Here is a 19,589-nt window from a genome sequence, read left to right as displayed (position 1 = left end):
TACTAGCTGACCTCAGGTTTTTCTGCAATGTTCATTGAATGTTATCATCTATTTACTCTCCTCTTCATCTTCCTCCTCCTCCTCATCCTCTTCTTCTTCATTCTCTTCCTCCTCCTTCTGTTTTCAAAAGGCATTTGAAATTTTCACTCAAAATTTTACATTTATCTTTGAAATATGTAGTGTGCCCCTTCTACCTTGACCATTATCCCAACATAGCAACTACAGACAATTAGGAATTGCTTTAGTTTACACAAATAACAATGGAGAGAATATTCACATCTGAAAGGATAGTAAAGTCTTACAGGCAAGTTCCAGTGTCAAGTTACATCCAATGACATTCCTGTGAAAATTTGTAACATAATATGTAATGTAAATAATACAGTATCACTGGCCAAATTCTAATAGAAAATAAGAAGAAGAATAAGAAGAAGAAGAAGAAGAAGAAGAAGAATAAGAAGAAGAAGAAGAAGAAGAAGAAGAAGAAGAAGAAGAAAAGAAAGAAAGAAAGAAAGAAAGAAAGGAAGGAAGAAAGAAAGAAAGAAAGAAAGAAAGAAAGTCAACCAATGTCTGACCTCATAGCCTGTTTTCTCTTCAAGGATGATTAACTAGACTAGCCAATAAAGATATCTAGTTAGAGATCACTTTGACTGACCCAAATATCTGCAGAATATAAAGAGAACACTTATGTGAACAGGGTCAGAAATAAATGTCTCATATCAAAGACTAAGTGAACACTGGCTGTGTTCTTGATTTTACCACATAAGGTAAAAGAAAGAGATAATGAGAAGGGAGATTTGAGCAGAAGAGCAGTCAGCAGTGGGGTAGCTTACCCTACAGTTCTGATAGACTGCATTCTTCTGGTCTAATCAATGTTTTCCTCTTTTCCCAAAACATCTTTGTTGTTAATAATCTGATTATGTACTTCTAAAGCTGCTTAGAGTAAAATCTATTCCCCTGATTTATCTATTTCACTGTATCCTATAGTGGTTTCTTGTGTGATTTACAGTGAAACACCTTTAGGTGTTTCAGTATTTGAGGGACTGTTACAGATCCCATAAATCCTACGTATCTGCAACTACTATCTTATCATGGTTAACAAAATCTTTGTTCTATCAAAAGAGAACCAACATTCTCCTTGGATCCTGAATTATTAATTACCATAACTTCCAGATATTTGAACTAAGTTTAAACATGAAACACCTTTTTGACAAAATAACATCTACATTTTGCATGTAAATTGAGTCCCCCAATGATTTATTTTATTTTATTTTTGGAGTTTGAGCCTCTGTGTGACAACATTAAGAGATGTTGGGGTCATAAATGGTGGATCTTAGTCAGGGAGTCATTGAACCAAATGGTACATTAACTATAAAAGGGATCTAATGTACTTCTTGAAGGATCCCAGTTAGTTCTGATGAAAGGTTATTATAAAAGATCAGAAAACCAGATTCCTACCTCATATTTCTTCCCATCATAAGCCCTTTTCCTCTTAAATACTCTTTTCTATGATGCCATCTACAGTGATGTATTTATATCAAGAAGTCATGACCAAAATTAAGCATATAGTTTTGAAGCTCTGGAACTATGAGCTAAATTAACTTATTTTCATTATATAGTGCCACTACTAAAATAACTATTTTATTCTGGTATATTATATTAAATTACAATGCAATAAAAAGGTAAAGTAAAATAATGTATATTCATATATATAATCATATATATACATATCTATATATATTTCTTGCTTATTTGATTAAGTTTTTAATCCTAATAAATTATAATTTCAATACTAAACTTTCCATTAGAAAAATATAAAAAGAGAATTGAATATTAATTGAGTAATATAATCAACTGGTCTTAGATTTGTCATACATAGTTTATCAATGTATTTTGTTTCATCCCACATAGAAGATAGATTACAACTCTGATTTTCTTCGAGTTGGTACCTTGAAGTTGATTATCAAACTTGTTCTCTGATGAGGCCATTTCAAGAGTATGAAAGTCAGTTTTCTACCAGCCTCCTGGAAGGCATGGAAATCTCTAGTTTAGATTTAGCTAGCCAGTATAAAGATCACTAAGAGATTAAAAACCAACACTAAATCATCCTACTTCATCCTTTATTGCATCAGAGTTTGCAAAAGAGCCTATCTTCACTTCCAGGAAAAGCAAGTCATTGCTAAACAGTGTATTAAAGGAATAAAAAAAAAATATCTACTATTAAAACATCACAGTAAAACAGAACAGATGAAAGTCATTTCAATGCTTAAATTTTTAAAGAATAAGAATCAATACAAGAGAAATATTCTTACCATCTGCAGGCAAGCAACCTGAACTGAAAGATATGTCATCGATAGCCATAACTTCCTCCTGTCCATGAGTTGCAAGCATCTGAGCTTGAAAAATGACCTGCACAATAAGGGTAAAAAAAGAAGACAATATAGGAGGTTTCACTGTCTCATGATGTTATAGAAGAAAGCTTACAAATACTATACAAAATGGAAGTACTCAGGTAACTCATGGATTCCAAAAAAAGGGGGGGGGATCAAAGCAAATATTTTCAAGAACAAAACTGTGTAGCCATCATTGGGCTGCAAATATCTGGTGTGGATTAGGGGACTTGTCCAGGAACTCATGAAGATTCTCTTCTACAGTCACTTACGTTTTAAATTCTAACACATGCCATGTATGTCTTCACATATTTACCATTTATCAAGCTTTTGAGCCTAGGTTTCATCTTGACCCCTGGACCTTGGCAATTTGTTTCAATTTCACTTCTAATTCTTCACATTTTACTCACAATCTTGCCTGAGTTGTCTTTGTGTTAGCATCTTTTACATTGTCAGCCGTTAGTTGAGTCAATGTTGAGAAAAATGGCTTAAAATGAGTGAGTTTAATGTTATGATGTATAGATATCCTAAGTCTACATGGCAGAAAATATCCTGCTATGATGAATCTTAGAAATCCAGGAAGAATTCACTCCAGAATATAACTACCTAAGTCAACAGACAATAAGTGCATTGATGGGCATTTTATACCAATCTCACCAAGGAATGCCAATGACATTTGTGGTTTCACTCAGGTGTATGTTAAGCAAGTATAGATTATTCAGCCTTCTTCATTATATAAACACTATCACTTCCAAAGCTCAGCGTTCCTTCTTGGGTTAATTATTAGTATGGATCCACCAAAACAAATCCCTATCCTGAACTGCATTCACATTGACACTATACAACATGATGTGCCAGTATGATTTCTTACAAGAAAAATGTTGCCTGACACTCTATTAAAAATCCAATAAAGTATGTCCAACACCTGTTGAGTAACCTAAAATACAAGCCTAAGAAAATCATATTCCATCACACAAAACAGAAAACTGAAGGATTGCATGGAAACCACAATCATACGAAAGATATAAAAACCATTGTTAGAGATGATTTCTAAGTAAAGAAGAAGTATGCTTCTCACATGCGTACGTAAAATAGTCCTCATAAAAATAACCCATATGAGAGGCTAAAGCAATGCTTCAGTGGTTAAGAGCAATAGTTACTCTTCCAGCGGATCTGGATTTGGTTCCCAGCACCCAGATAGCAGTTCACATACATTTCTGAAACCCCAATTTTAGGGGACACAACTCCTTTTCTGACCTCTGCAAGTATCAGATATGCACGTGGTTCACAGACTTTCATTCAGGTGAAACACTCATACACACAAAATAAAAATAAGTCTAAAAATCAATAAATAACCCACATAATATATTTGTACAAGGAAAACAACTTTTACCCAAAGCAGTAACTGAGATACACATCAGTGGGGGTTAGTAGTTGCCTTACATTCCTGTGGCCCTGGTTACTCCCCTCAACGCCCATTTAGCCTCATGCCATTTAATCCTAGACTTCGGGAGGGAGAAACAGGAAGATTTGAAGTTCAAGATGAACTTTGTTGTATACAGAGTCAGAGGCCGTTCTGAGCTTCATGAGACCCAAAAATCAAAAGAAAGACAAGGACTGGTTGGAGAAGAACAATGGCTACTCTTCCTAAGCACCAGAGTTTGACTCCCAAAACCCTGATGGTACCTCACATCCATCTGTAACTCCAGTCCCAGAGCATCCAACAACCTCTTTTGTTTTCCACAGATATTAGGGAAGCACATGGTATATAGACATGCATTCAGGCACTCACAGATACACATAAATAAATACATAAATAACAAAAGGAACAAATAAATAAAACTTTTAAGAAATAAAACATACTGGGTACATAATTGACATTAAAGATTATTAACTCATCTCATTACAACAGATTTTAAGATATGACAGCTATTCTATGGATTATTCTTGTGAATATGAACTTTAATATTTCTATGCGTCGTTCTTTTAATTGTCTGAGAACTTTCCCAGATGTCTGTGTTTTCTAGCTCCTGCTGAGTTAAGCATCTCCTGACAGTCACCATATTTAAAGTTACAAATAGCAATAAATGTCTGTTCCATTGCCGCCCTCATTTCTGCTCCTTCTTAAAAAATCACCCATCATCAGAGTTTAGCTAGTATCCAGCCTGAGGAAATACATATTTTACTTCACAAATGTTTGCCACTCTCCCAGGCTGTCCTTCCCTGCCTCTGCCGCCTGCCAGGCATTTTCCCTCGAATGAGAAAAGTTACCTCTAATTCATAACACACCGCACTCTCCCTCCAAACTGAAGCTCTCACTTCACTCATTTGCTGACAATGATCAGACTGCAACTCTGCGATGCTCGAAACTCCAAAATGACCTTTAGAATCGCTTTCTCCTCGGGTCTCATGTCTAATCAGCCAGGACCTATTAAGTCTATTTTCCTTCCAGCCTTGTCTCCACTCCCATTTCCTTGTGCCTGATCTATTGAAGCTGCCTTTAAATTGCCTTCCTGCCCTAATCCTCTCCTCATTAGAGTTTGCAACAGATATTATATGTTTATTTGGCTCAGCTAAATCACAGGCAAACTTCGTATAACTGAAGAAAAGTTATTGTGCAAATTGTCTGCCATTTGAGGCCCCAAGCTCAGCCAAGGAAAACCTTAGTCTTAAAAGAGAAACAGTTTCTCTAAGGGAAATTTACTAATGGATCTGAGAGGCTACAAAATACAAAGCCCGTCAGACTTAACTAAATAGACCCACTAAATAGATCTAAGCAAAAGGATTTTTCTCCCTGGGATGTTGGTTATTATCTAGAAAAAAAATCAAAGTAAGTAAAACCCCAGGGTAATGAGAAAGAGCCAATTCCTATGAAGGGCCAAAGTCAGGGACTGTGCTGGCTTGTGGTGGTGCTATTTCCACAAAATATGATATATAATATTCTTGGTTTTATCCAAAGTTTCCTTTCAAACATGTATGTTATTTACATGGTGTTAACGATTTTTTTAAATGAAACAAAATAGCCCCCAAAAAAGGAAAGAAGAAGGTAAATGAAAAAGAAAAGAAAGAAAAGAAAGAGGGCAGCAGATTGTAAGAGAGGCAATGGAGTTAGAAGTTATGACATGGCAGGAAGCAGGAATACCCTACACTGATTCAACAATAAAATGAGACAAGTTTATTTGCCCCCAAACATTTTAGAGAAAATGATCTCTGAGTGGAGACAAGAAGTCCACTCTCAGAACACTTGATTTAAATGTTAGAGGAAGATGTAATATCAAATCAGTAAGAGACCTGACTTACCAGTAAGTACCTGACCAGAAAACATACAGTTACATAACTATGTAGATAAATGACACAGAGATAAATGATAGAAAGGCACATATAATTAAAGCTTCCTTAATTCATACTGTATATTCAACTATTTTCCAATTAGTCTTCTTTCTTTTCCTTGTGTTTTCAGACACTGTCTCCTTTGAAATACTAGGCCCAAACATGAACTTAGATTCTCTTGACTCAGTTGTCCAAGTGCTGGAATTATAAACATATGACAGTGTATCTAGCATTTATTTTCCTTTCTAAAAATTTAAAACAATATTAATAATATTATTATATTATAATTAATATGGATCTGCAGTATTTTAAAATGATAGAAATTCACTAACAATGCAATAGCATTGCAATTTCATCCAGCATGTCATATAAAAGAATATTTACTGATTTTAGAGGTTCTGATTTTTATCGCCTTCCTAAAATAGTTTAGTTAGACACAGTATAGACAATTATTATCATCCAGTGACTAAATGATTGACATCTAAAACCAAACTTCTGTAGACTTTAACATGGCATGGTTACATGATAGGTTTTAAACTCTGTAAAGCTTAAAGCCTCAGTGGAAAAATGGGGGATAAATCATTATTCCCCCTCAGAGTATTCCCTGAGGGGCCAGTTAGATTGTGGCATGAAGTACTAAGCACAATCCCTTCACTTTAGTAAATATTCGATAAATGTTAGTTGCTACCATGCCCCAAATGTTTTCAAAACATCTATGAAATGCTGCCATCATTGTTCATAATGCCAACTCCTTGTTTATGGACCAGTGCATCCTTGGAAATTAAAACACTTCAATTTTATTAAGAAACAAAACTATCATTTTTCAGATAGAAAAAGGGCCCTGGGTAACAACCAGCTTCAGGGGATTTTCCCAGAACTCACATTAACCTGGGATGTAGCTGTCACTGACTGAAATAACCTATCCAGCTATTTTTGAAGAAAGTATGTGTGACTTTAAACTATCAGTCAGCATGGAGGGAAAATTGCAGAGAATAAAATAATTCCTGAGGGCTTCCAAGTTGCTGAAGCAGCAGATATAACGTGAAGGCACTGATTACAAAATTCCTAAAATAGTCTTCTCACAAAAGCTCTTCAGGAACAAGAGAGTGGCTGACGGTGGTCCCTATTATAAGCACAGCACATCTCTGAAGCTCACCACACAGCACTGAATGAACATCTGTTTACTTGCTGACAGGACAAAATTAAAGGTATCTGCTGCCTTAAAGCATGGGTATAGCCTAAGCATCACAGCAGCCTTGTGCTTCAGTCCTCTTAACAAAGCTTTTTAAGTTACAAGCACTATTTTTCCAACAGCAATAAAGTACTTAGGGAAGCCCATTACTATACTGAGAAAACACTGATGCTAAGTGAAGTTCCTGCTGCATTTAAAGAACTCCCATGGATAACCTCAGTGTTCAAGCCATGGCTGAATTACCCTACAGGTAATATAGTCTGGGATGTTAAGTTCTATATTTATCTTATACACACTTTGACTGACAAACTCTATAGTGTTTAGAAATGGCACCTGAAGTAAGCAAGGTCCATTAAGTAGCACTTTTGCCCATCATCCAAATCTATGTCACCCTAATATAAAAACCTCAACCTAAAGATATAGACAATTATACACTAAAAGTGTATTAATTTGGCAAAAATCATTAGAAACTTTCTTAGTACTCACTGTTTTTAAGGTTTAGAAAAACGGGCAATGAGTTAAAAATGCATAAATAAGATCTTGTCAGTCATTAAAATTGACATAATGTGGCAAATCTCATCCAGTTGATGGGGGCCATTCTTAATAAAGTCAATCTTGGATGTACCATGATGCTTAGGTAGACAAGAGGGCTGAAAGCGCATAAGAAATATATTAGAATCATCTCTAAGATTGAATCACGGCTCAGTGGCCATAACAAACACTGGTCTCCAGGGTAACTCACAGCACAGCACACCCAGCTAAAACCACTGTAGCACCAAATATCTGCCCCCCCTCCCCCCATTGATACCAAACATCCCTTAAAATGGTACTTAAAACATTTCATGCATCATCCATAGCACATGTCAAGTATGTTGTGGGGTGGTGGGCTGTGAGAAGCAGCTAGGTGCTTGGTCGAGCACGAGCTTGGAACACCGGAACCTTATTGGATGGCAGGAGTTCAGCTCAGCTCCCAGGCCCTGGTTCTTTTCATTTAGCTTCAGCCCTCCAACAACCATTCCCACAGAGAGGTCTATGGCCAACAGTCACAAGGAAGCCCATGGATTTTTACAGGCTTTAATGTCTTGGCAGATGGTGGATGGATCTGGATGCACCCCCCTCCCCCAAACCCAGAGCAGAACTGAGTTAACTAGGGAGGAAGAGAGGAGGAGGGGCTAGGGAAGAATGCTTAATTGGCTCCACCCTCTGGCCTTCAGCTACCTCATTAGTATGTAAATCTCTCTATGGCCTGAGGCCTGTTGGCCATAGACCTCTCTGTGGGAGGGGTTGTTGGAGGGCTGAAGCTAAATGAAAAGAACCAGGGCCTGGGAGCTGAGCTGAACTCCTGCTGTTCAATAAGGTTCCAGTGTTTCGAACAAGCACCCAGCTGCTTCTCACAAACCACCACCCCACAGTATGCCATGTAAGTAAAATTCAAATGATCAAAGCAATAAACATAAAAACTGTGTCTAATGTAAGATGTCTCCCATATAAACAAACAGGAATGTTTAACTTCAATAGATTGCAAATCCTCAAACTTTAAAACTATGCCCAAACATAGAACTACTAAATATACATAACATTTATCCAGACACTAAATTATTTTTGATATCTTCTATGGATAATCTTTTAGCTTAATAATAACTGAAAATTTCAAGTAGAGTGATTTCATGACATCAACTAAGAAAATATGTCACTCATATAAATTTCATTCAACATTTATGGCAAGCATAAGTACCTATCATTGCTCTGTACTTTTCCTCTTAGTCACTCAAAATTAGCTGAAAATTTGAAAAATTGAAGCTAGTTCATCCCATATAGTTAAAGAAATGGATATATGAAACCAAATAAGATATTTTAATATGAAATTTATTTTTAGATGATTCTTATAGATAAGAAATTAGGGGTAGTTTACATCTCTCAATCTTTATCAGAGAAGCTTCTATTTACAATAGGTTGCCATTAACACAGAAACCCATAAATGGCAAATGTGCAGAGAATAAGGACCTGTGTCATGTTCTACTTTAAATGGGACATCTAATATCACACTCACTTCCCCCAACACTATGGGGTCATCTATGGGAGAATTTTAAGAATTAAAAATAGTAGATATCTTCAGCAAAAATATTTGCTGGTCAGGGCCTTTGCACACATCAACTTAGAGAATCAGTTGCTATATATCCAATATCTATTTACTATCAAACAAGTAAAATGCCAACATGAACAAGGAGGAGCTCATGAAATACTACCCCTACCTGAGAGGCTATTGGTAATGTATGGATTCTAGGGAAAGGAGAGTCACTTTTCCTCAGGGATCCAGCCACTGAGATGCTATCCATATGGTCCTACATACATGAACATACAGGCAGCATTAGTGGTCTCAATGTTCTGTTCTGTTCTGTTTTGTTTTTGAACACATGAAGTTGAAAGAAAAAAATGTGTAGAGGAAGTTGAAGGAATTTCAGGGGAGGAAATAGGAGATAATATTTCACCAAAAAACATTACATGCATATGTGAAATTCTCAAGCAATAAAAAAGCAAAACTAAAAATAAAATAATTGATTGCTACATTAGTCTAACAATAAATCATAAAAGAAAATCTACTTGAGCTAAATCAGTCCATACATGGGCTTAAAAAATAATTTCTTAAAGAATAATATGCTTTAAAATCCTTCTCATCTTTAACTGAAAAATTTTGCTTGGCCATCCCAAATGTAAAAATATGCAATACTTTCTCAAGAAGTCTTATAATAACCATTATATTATAATTTCTGTCATGCATAAGTTTTATTAGGTTGCATGAATAAGCTTGTCTTTTATAGGCTTGCATTGGGTTTAATTCATAAAATTATTTAGAAAAGTAAAGACTGTGTTGAAATGAGCTTAATCATGAGATGAATATGAGAATTATTCTACTCCAACAGCATTTGGAATTAGTATGTAAATTAAAATCTCTTTGCTTATTATTCAAAATTATCCTCTTCTTTCAAATGCATGAGAAAAGTTAAAGAGAAAAATGATTTTGTGGAGGAAGAAGTATAAAGAAAGAGGAGTAAAGTAAAGATGAAAATAAAAGGTTTAAAAAATTGAGGAGATAATTTCACAGGGTTTTATGAGGTTATAGTTAACCTATATATTGCTGTATCTTAAAATATATTCATTTAATTCATTAAAGTCAAAACTTTGCAATGAAAATGACTTTTAGGTGACTAGCTATCCTAATTTGACTAAGACTTGAAAACAAGGAAAATCTTAGTCCCTGGAGATAAATCATTCATGTGACTTTTTAATTTGCCTGATCTGAAATCTGAGTTCTTACAAGTTTTTCTGTAATGACATAGTTGGAAAGAGCAGTGTACCTGAAACTGTTGCGAGCTCTGGACTGTGATGACATTTCTCTCCCACCGACTTTGGAGTACTTCTGTTTTTTGCCATAAATGCTGAATAGGATCTCCACATATGGTTTGAAAGTCTGCTATCAATTTGCTATTCTGGTGACTGGAGAAGTTATAAAAGGTAATCTGTAAAAAAATTAAATAAATAAAAATTGGTACCCAAATTATTGTGTTAAGAGAATTGTCAAGTGTGTCAGAACTTGAAATGTTTTCTGTATTCAAGTACCTGACAAACATGCTGGTCATTAGTTGGAAGGAAAATTCTGCTTCTTAAATTTGAGGAGACGGAATCCACTCTGGAGACCAGTGCAAGGAAATGGGCTGTGATGAACAAAAATTATCAAATTAGACACAAGCTGATCACTGGTACCTTATTGTAAGCACCAAAGGTGATTATGGCTGTGTTTAAAGGATTAAAAATTAAAATTCACATAGGTGAATTGACTAATATTTTACATTTTATAAGGTCAATTTAAAGAGCTAATGATGATTATACACTTTATAACATTATTATGGGCAACAGTCCAAAATATAATGAGATCACATTTGACATAAGAAGTGACAACTACATAAAGAAATTATACAATTCTCAGACTGCCTACTAAAATAAGCACTTCAGCAAGAAATCCAATGAGAACATTATTTTTTGTATCTTTGTCACAAAAGGCTTGGGTGACATGACCCTTGCTTTTTTCTGAAACACAAGGAACAACACAGATCCATGATATTTTCTTGAATGATGTATTGACATAAATATGTATTAACATATATACCACTGTTTGGAAGCTTATAATAAACTACATACTGGGTTTTCTTGAGACTGTCAGAGAGTTCCTGATGTGCTTTACCAAAGCTATCATGGCTGATACTGAAGCCCCTGTTGTCTAATACTCTGTTTTATACATTGTCGCTTATCAAATGAATGAAGCAGAACAGAGTTGACAGTGATTTTAAGAACCCATCTATCCAAGTCACTCAGTGGTATTTTAAAAACAGACTAGAAGTCAAATGTAATTGTCACATCATTGCATCAATAAATAGTAATATTATGAAGACTATCAACCTCATCTTTTCTGGTATTCTGGTAGAGCAATTGGGCATCCATTAGCTTGTTCTTAGAGCAATATACAGATGTTGAAAAAATTACTAATTTATAAGCATAAGCAATTTGGATATAATGTTGGTTTTAAATAAATTACTAGTTCTACAAATGGAAACCAGTGATATTTAAATTATTGCTTGGGAATACTCTTCAGGATACATATCATTCATATATATATCATATGACCAGAAAATGAAAAGAGAGGAAGCACACACACAGACACATAAGTGCAGACATATACTATTAGCACCATCATCATTATCACCACCACCACAACAATAACAACAACAACAAATTGGCAGGAATCCACACACACTGCTCATTGATAACTCTCAACATCAATGGTCCCTCCAGACCTCTGTCGGATCTGCTGTTGTGTGGACCCCGGATTTTGCCTGAGACATTCTGGAGGCTCCACGGATCCCACAGCCAGCTTTAGGTAGGAAGAACCACATACTGCCCTAAGCCCATAGCTGGGTGTTGTGAGCGCTCAGATTCCAGCAGATACCCCCCATCCCTGCCCCTGCGGAGTAGCACTCCCCTGCAACTCCTCTCCTGGATCTGAGGCCTGGAACAGACCTCTCCCTGGTCTGCTGTTGTGTGGACCCCGGATTCTGCCAGAGGCATACTGGAAGGTCCACTCAACCCAGAGCCACAGAGGAACAACTGAACTCAGAGTGTCAGACAACATGTCCTGAGATATTCTAGAGGAGACACTGCACCCAGAACAGCAGACACCTAGCTGGACTGCTACCTTGGAGGCACAAAATCCTGAGGCATCCTAGAGGTACCACTGTAATCAGTACACCTGGAAAAGATCACAGAGATATCTGGACCCATAGGAGATCAGACACAAGTGAGATAACTGGAAAGGCAGGCTTCAGTCAGAGACAGCAAGTACAGGCAGCACTAGAGTTAACCAGATGGCAAAAGGCAAGCGCAGGAATGTAAGCAACAGAAATCAAAGTTACATGAATTCATCAGAATCCAGTTCCCCCATCATAGCAAACCCTGAACACCCATTCACACTAGAAAAGCAGAATTCAGAATTAAAATCACTTCTCATGATGATGATAGAGGACTTTAAGAAAGACAAAAATAACACTCTCAAAGAACTCAAGGAGAAAAATGGTAGACAGATAGAAACCCTTAAAGAGGAAACACAAAAATCCCTTAAGGAATTGAAAGAACATGCATCCAAACAGGAAAAGGAATTAAACAAAACCATGCAGGATCTAAAAATGGAAGTAGAAACAATAAAGAAATCACAAAGGGACAATACACTGGAGATAGAAAACCTAAACAAAAAAAGATCAGGAGTCATAGACACAAGTGTCACCAACAGAATACAAGAGATGGAAGAGAGAATCTAATGCGCAGAAGATACCATGGAAAACATTGACACAACTGTCAAAGAAAATGCAAAATACCAAAAGCTACTAACCCAAAATATACAAGAAATCCAAGACATAATGAGAAGGCCAAACCTAAGGATAATAGGAATAGATGAGGGGGAAGACTCCCAACTTAAAGGACCAGTAAATATCCTCAACAAAATTATAGAGGAAAACTTCCCTAACCTAAAGGAAGAGATGTCCATAAATATACAAGAAGCCTACAGAACTCCAAATAGTTTAGACCAGAAAAGAAATACTTCCCGCCACATAATAGTCAAAACATCAAATGTACAAAACAAAGAAAAAATACTAAAAGCAGTAAGGGAAAAAGGCAAAGTAACATATAAAGGCAGACCTATAAGAATTACACCAGACTTCTCACCAGAGACCATAAAAGCCAGAAGATCCTGGACTGACATCATATAGACCCTATGAGAACACAAATGCCAGCCCAGACTACTATACCCAGCAAAACTGTCAATCATTATTGATGGAGAAACCAAAATATTCCATGACAAATCCAAATTTACACAGTATCTCAACACAAATCCAGCACTTCAAAGGATAATTGGTGGAAAACTCCCAACACAAGGAGGGAAACTACAACCTAGAAAAAGCAGGAAAGTAATCTTCCAAAAACTGTAAAAGAAGGTAGCTGCACAAACATATCTCCACTGACAATAACAAAAATAACAGGAAACAACATTCATTTCTCCTTAATATCTTTTAATATCAATGGACTCAATTCTCCAATAAAAAGACATAGACTATCAGACTGGATACGTAAGCAGAACCCAACATTCTGCTGCATTCAGGAAACGCACCTCTGTGGAAAGGACAGACACTACCTCAGAGTAAAAGGTTGGAAAACAATCTTCCAAGCAAATGGTCCCAAGAAACAAGCTGGAGTAGCAATTCTAATATCAAATAAAATCATTTTTCAACCAGAAGTAATCAAAAAAGATAAAGAAGGACACTTCATATTCATCAAAGGAAAAATGTACCAAGAGGAACTCGAAATTCTGAACATCTATGCTCCAAATGCAAGGGCACCCACATACATAAAAGAAACTTTACTAAAGCTTAAAGCATACATTGCACCCTACACAATAATGGTGGGAGATTTCAGCACCCCACTCTCAGCTATGGACAGGTCATGGAAACAGAAACTAAACTGAGACACAATGAAACTAACAGAAGTTATGAACCAATTGGACTTAACTGACATCTATAGAACATTTCGTCCTAAAACAAAAGACTATACCTTCTTCTCAGCACCTCATGGTACCTTCTCCAAAATAGACCATAAAATTGGTCGCAAAACAGGCCTCAACAGATACAAAAAGATTGAAATAATCCCTAGTACCTTGTCAGACCACCATGGACTAAGACTTGTCTTTGACATGGACAAAAACAACAGAAAGCCCGCATACACTTGGAAACTGAACAATGCTCTACTCAATGATAACTTGGTCAAGGAAGAAATAAAGAAAGAAATTAAAGACTTTTTAGAATTAAATGAAAATGAGGACACATCATATCAAAACTCTTGGGACTCACTGAAAGCAGTACTAAGAGGAAAAATCATAGCTCTAAGTGCCCACAAAAAGAAATTGGAAAGAGCATACATTAACAACTTGACAGCAAACCTGAAAGTGTTAGAACAAAAAGAAGCTAATATACCCAAGAGGAGTAGACGGCAGGAAATAATCAAACTCAGGGCTGAAATCAACCAAGTTGAAACAAAAAGAACTATACAAAATATCAACAAAACCAGGAGCTGGTTCTTTGAGAAAATCAACAAGATAGACAAACCCTTAGCCAGACTAACCAAAGGGCACAGAGACAGCATTCAAATTAATAAAATCAGAACTGAAAAGGGAGACATAACAACAGAAACAGAGGAAATTAAAAAAATCATCAGATCCTACTACAAAGGCCTATACTCAACAAAATTGGAAAATGTGGAGGAAATGGACATTTTTCTAGACAGATACCAGGTACCAAAGTTAAACGAGGAGCAGATAAACCATCTAAACAGTCGCATAACTCCTAAAGAAATAGACACAGTCATTAAAAATCTTCCCACCAAAAAATATCCGGGGCCAGATGGTTTCAGTGCAGAATTCTATCAGACATTCAAGGAAGACCTAATACCAATCCTCTTCAAGCTATTCCATAGAATAGAAACAGAAGGAACACTACCCAATCCATTCTATGAAGCTACCATTACGCTCATACCTAAACCACAGAAAGACCCAACAAAGAAAGAGAACTACAGACCAATCTCTCTTATGAATATTGATGCAAAAATACTCAATAAAATTCTTGCAAACCGAATCCAACAACACATCAAAACAATTATCCATCAAGATCAAGTAGGCTTTATCTCAGGAATGCAGGGATGGTTCAATATTTGGAAATCCATCAATGTAATCCACTACATAAATAAACTCAAAGAAAAAACCACATAGTCATCTCAAGAGATGCTGAGAAAGCATTTGACAAAATTCAACATCCCTTCATGTTAAAAGTCTTAGAAAGATCAGGAATTCAAGACCCATACCTAAACATAGTAAAAGCAATATACAGCAAGCCAGTAGCCAACATCAAACTAAATGGAGAGAAACTTGAAGCAATCCCACTAAGATCAGGGACTAGGCAAGGCTGCCCACTCTCACCTTACCTATTCAATATAGTACTGGAAGTCCTAACTAGAGCAATTAGACAACAAAAGGAAGTCAAAGGGATACAGATAGAAAAGGAAGAAGTCAAAATTTCACTATTTGCAGATGATATGATAGTATACTTAAGTGACCCTAAAACTTCCACCAAAGAACTCCTAACCTGATAAACAACTTCAAAAAAGTGGCTGGATATAAAATCAACTCAAACAAATCAGAAGCCTTCCTCTATTCAAAGGATAAACAGGCTGAGAAAGAAATTAGGGAAATGACACCCTTCACAATAGCCACAAATAAAATAAAATATCTTGGAGTGAATATAACCAAGCAAGTGAAAGAACTGTATGACAAGAACTTCAAGTCTCTGAAGAAAGAAATCAAAGAAGATCTCAGAAGATGGAAAGATCTCCCATGCTCCTGGATTGGCAGGATTAACTTAGTAAAAATGGCCATCCTGCCAGAAGCAATCTACAGATTCAATGCAATACCCATCAAAATTCCAAATCAATTCTTCATAGAGATAGAAAGAACAATTTACAAATTCATTTGGAATAACAAAAAACATAGGATATCGAGAACTATTCTCAATAATAAAAGAACTTCTGGGGAAATCACCATTCTTGACCTCAAACTGTATTACAGAGCAGTAGTGATAAAAACTGCATGGTATTGGTACAGAGACAGACAGGAAGATCAATGGAATAGAGTTGAAGACCCAGAGAGGTTATATGGAGACCATTCCACCTGGGTATTCATTCCATGTGCAGTCACCAAAAATAGACGCTGATAGGGATGTCAGGAAGGGAAAGTTGACAGCAGCCTGATAAGGCTGTCTCCTTAGAGGTCCCCAGAGTCTGACATACCCAGAGGCAGATACTCACAGCTAACCATTAATCTGATCAAAGGTTCCCAATGGAGAAGTTAGAGAGTAAACTGAAGGAGCCTAAAGGGTTGGTGGCCCCATGAGTAGAGCAACAATACCAACCAGCCAGAGCTCCCCAGGGTCTAAACCACCAATCTAGGAGCACATATGGAGAGACACATGACTCCAGCTGTACATGTAGGGGAGGATGGCCTTGTTGGGCATAGGTGGGAGATGAGGTCAATGGTACCTTGAAGGCTGAGCACTGGGGGGGGGGGGGGTAATCTGAGGGTGGGGAGGGGGATTAGGGGGTAGGTGAGTAAACACCCTCATAGAAGCAGGAGGAGGGGGGATGGGATATGGGGTTCCTGGGAGGTGGGGGGAATGTGTAAGGGGATAAAATTTGAAATGTAAATATAATATCCAATAAAAGAGGGGAAAAAAAGCGGTTAGAACCAACATCCTTAATAAAATGTCAGCTCTCTTTAAAAAAAAAAAAATATCTTGATACTAAAATTTGTTTTGAGAATTGTATATTGCAGAATGATTAGCCTTGGTGTATCTACTCAACAAGCAAGCTGGGCATACCTGCTCAAAACTCTGAGGTCCAGGAATTCCATCTGGAGGCAGTGAAGACACAGCAGCAGAGGCTTATCAATTTGCTCTTCCCCCCACTCTTCTTCTAATATCTCAACGATCATATTCAGCTTGAAGAAGCTAATGAAGAGTCAGCGCCCCTATTCTCTGGGCTTGGGGACTAAGGTGGTAAATGTTGGGCTGTCTTTCTAGGGAAAAGTAGTGGTTTTGTGGGAATAGAGAGGATTAGCTAGGGTTTATTGCATAGCCATAACCTATTAGTAGAAATCTGTATAATTAGTATCAAGATGAAGATATAAATACTTAAACGGCACCAATTTACTTTGATTACACATTTTAAGGTTTTCATTGGTACAAGCTTCTTATTGATATAAGACTGAGATGAATATTGTTACCCTCATAAGCATTGTACCAGTATAACACACTTAGGAATACAAGGCTTAGACCCAGTCCTTCTTTAACTTTTTTTAACTGATTTGAGATGGTCAGCCTGTGAGTTAAGGGACTACAGCAAATTAATGAGTTGGAGTTTATTGTTAGGGTGTTTTCTATGTTTTATTTAGAAATAGCTGAGTGGAGTTAACAGGCAACAGTCCAGATTACCTTACATGGATAGTTGGTTTTCAAAACATCAGAAATCCACAGAATTGACATGACAAACATTTCTGTATTAATGTTCATTTTCATTAGAGACCTGTCTGCTCCTCACAGCTTCCTATATTGAATTCTAAGAAGAAATTGAGCATCTTTGGAGTTACTCCAGTTGTGGTGAGACAGCCACTAATCAAGAATTGCCTCTGTCCTTCTACAGACAAATTACTGTCCAGAAAAGGACACACTTGCAGAATAATCGACTGATTATATCTGCCTAGACAGAGTAATCAGCCCTTAATAATTCTGCAGCACTAAGGTCTGTCAGATGATCCTGGGCCAGAAGGCGGAAGAACAGATGCTCCCACGTTATGTAGTAGAGGGAGTGTCCAGGTGTTCAGAGGTCTCTATAAATTGGCTAAGTTTTAGAAGCTATGCTTTGTGCTTCCCACAATTATAGTTAACTCAGTCATTCTGGATTTCTGACGGGGTTGAAAACTTATAGCCTCATAGCCAATCCTGGCTATTTACCTTGAAAGAAAAGATTTGAGTGGATGGTCGTCAGCTGACATTCATCCTAAAGCCAGGTTCAGAGCTAAATGTTTTAGTAGGGATAGATGACAGAGGTGCTGGTTAGTCAACAAAAGGATGGACTGGGTATTAGGACTATCTTGTACCTCACGGGTACAAATTGGCATAATTATGCTCTAATTGTATTTTGAGAGAAAAGTTTCATTTTAACAGGAAGGGTGATATGTAGGAGGAGCTAAGGTGGGAGGAGTACTGAGAGGAAGAGAAGGAGTAAGAAGAGGAGGAGAAGAAGGAGAGCAGAAGCTAGGTGATGAAAGAGAGAAAGAGGGGGGAGACAGGGAGGCAGATGTTCATGTATCTCCACCAGTCAAAGATAGTTGATATATCTAGGTTAGGTAGTGGGTTACACCTCTGATTGAGCAATACCAAACTTATAAAGCCTATGATTAACATTTTTTAAAAAAATGTATACGTGCAAAAAGGAAAATGGGGCATGGGATAGGGGTGTTCTAAGGGGGGAATGGGGAAAGGGAATGGCATCTGAAGTGTAAATAAAATATCTAATAAAAAATCCAAAAAAAGAAAAAAAAAACCCATCAATGTTCCCAATTTCTAAATAAAAACACTCAAACTAATAAAAGGGATGCAAAACCAGAATGTATTCTTCTGCCACATCCAAGAAACACTTTAATCTCAAGGATAGACATTACCTCATGGTAAAGGGTTGGAAAAATATATTCCAAGAAAATGGACATAAGAAGAAAGCTGGCATAGACATAATATCTGACAAAACAGATTTCAAGACAAAACTAATCCGAGGAAATAGAAAGGACATGACATAGTCATCAAATAAAAAAATCCACCAAAATGACATTGAAATTTTTAACATCAATTCATCAAACACCAGGACACTCAAGTTCATAAAACAAACACTACTACACCTTAAATCACATATTGACCCTCACACATTGAGTTGACAGGTTATCCAGACAACAACAAAAATCAGAAACCCTCCAGCTAACTGAAGTGATAAGTCAAGGAGACTGAACATTTTACAAAAATACAAAAGAATATACTTTCATGTTAGCACCAAAAGGAAGTTTTTCCAATATTGATCATATACTTAGACACAAAGTGATTCTCAGCAGATATTTAAAACATTGAAATAATACCATGCATTTTCTCTAGCTACCAAGAATAAATACTACAGGATATCAACAGAAAGCTTACAAACTCATAAAAACTAAACAGCTCATTATTGAATAAAAATGGGTAAAGACAGAAATTAAAAAAGAAATTAAAGATGTTATAGTATTGAATAAAAATAAATACGAAATATACCCAAACTTATGTGGCACAATGAAGACAGATCTGAGACTCCTAAGTTCTAAGCAGGACTGAGTGCCTTCATAAAACAAACAAACACAACAAAATGGAGAGACAGCTCACCTAAAATCTCTAGGACAAAAAGAGAAAACCACACCGAAAAGGTGTAGACAGCAGGAAATAATCAAACTTAGTGCT

General features: G+C 36.6%; 1 protein-coding gene across 1 annotated transcript in view; it reads right to left on the bottom strand.

Moving 5' to 3' along the window:
• The window catches only part of Malrd1 (MAM and LDL receptor class A domain containing 1), a 665,455-nt gene that overhangs the window by 593,256 nt on the left and 52,610 nt on the right, over positions 1-19,589 (bottom strand). The window contains exons 3-5 of the mRNA XM_034509650.2: positions 10,528-10,622; positions 10,266-10,427; positions 2,310-2,406 (exon numbers count right to left, since the gene is read on the bottom strand). Of these exons, the coding sequence (XP_034365541.1) occupies positions 2,310-2,406; positions 10,266-10,427; positions 10,528-10,622 (354 nt within the window). The remainder of the gene's footprint in view (positions 1-2,309; positions 2,407-10,265; positions 10,428-10,527; positions 10,623-19,589) is intronic.

This window comes from Arvicanthis niloticus, chromosome 8 (assembly GCF_011762505.2).
Source record: "Arvicanthis niloticus isolate mArvNil1 chromosome 8, mArvNil1.pat.X, whole genome shotgun sequence".
NCBI lineage: Eukaryota > Metazoa > Chordata > Mammalia > Rodentia > Muridae > Arvicanthis > Arvicanthis niloticus.
The sequence above is the reverse complement of the archived record's forward strand: the minus strand, read 5'-3'. Positions and strand labels throughout refer to the sequence as shown.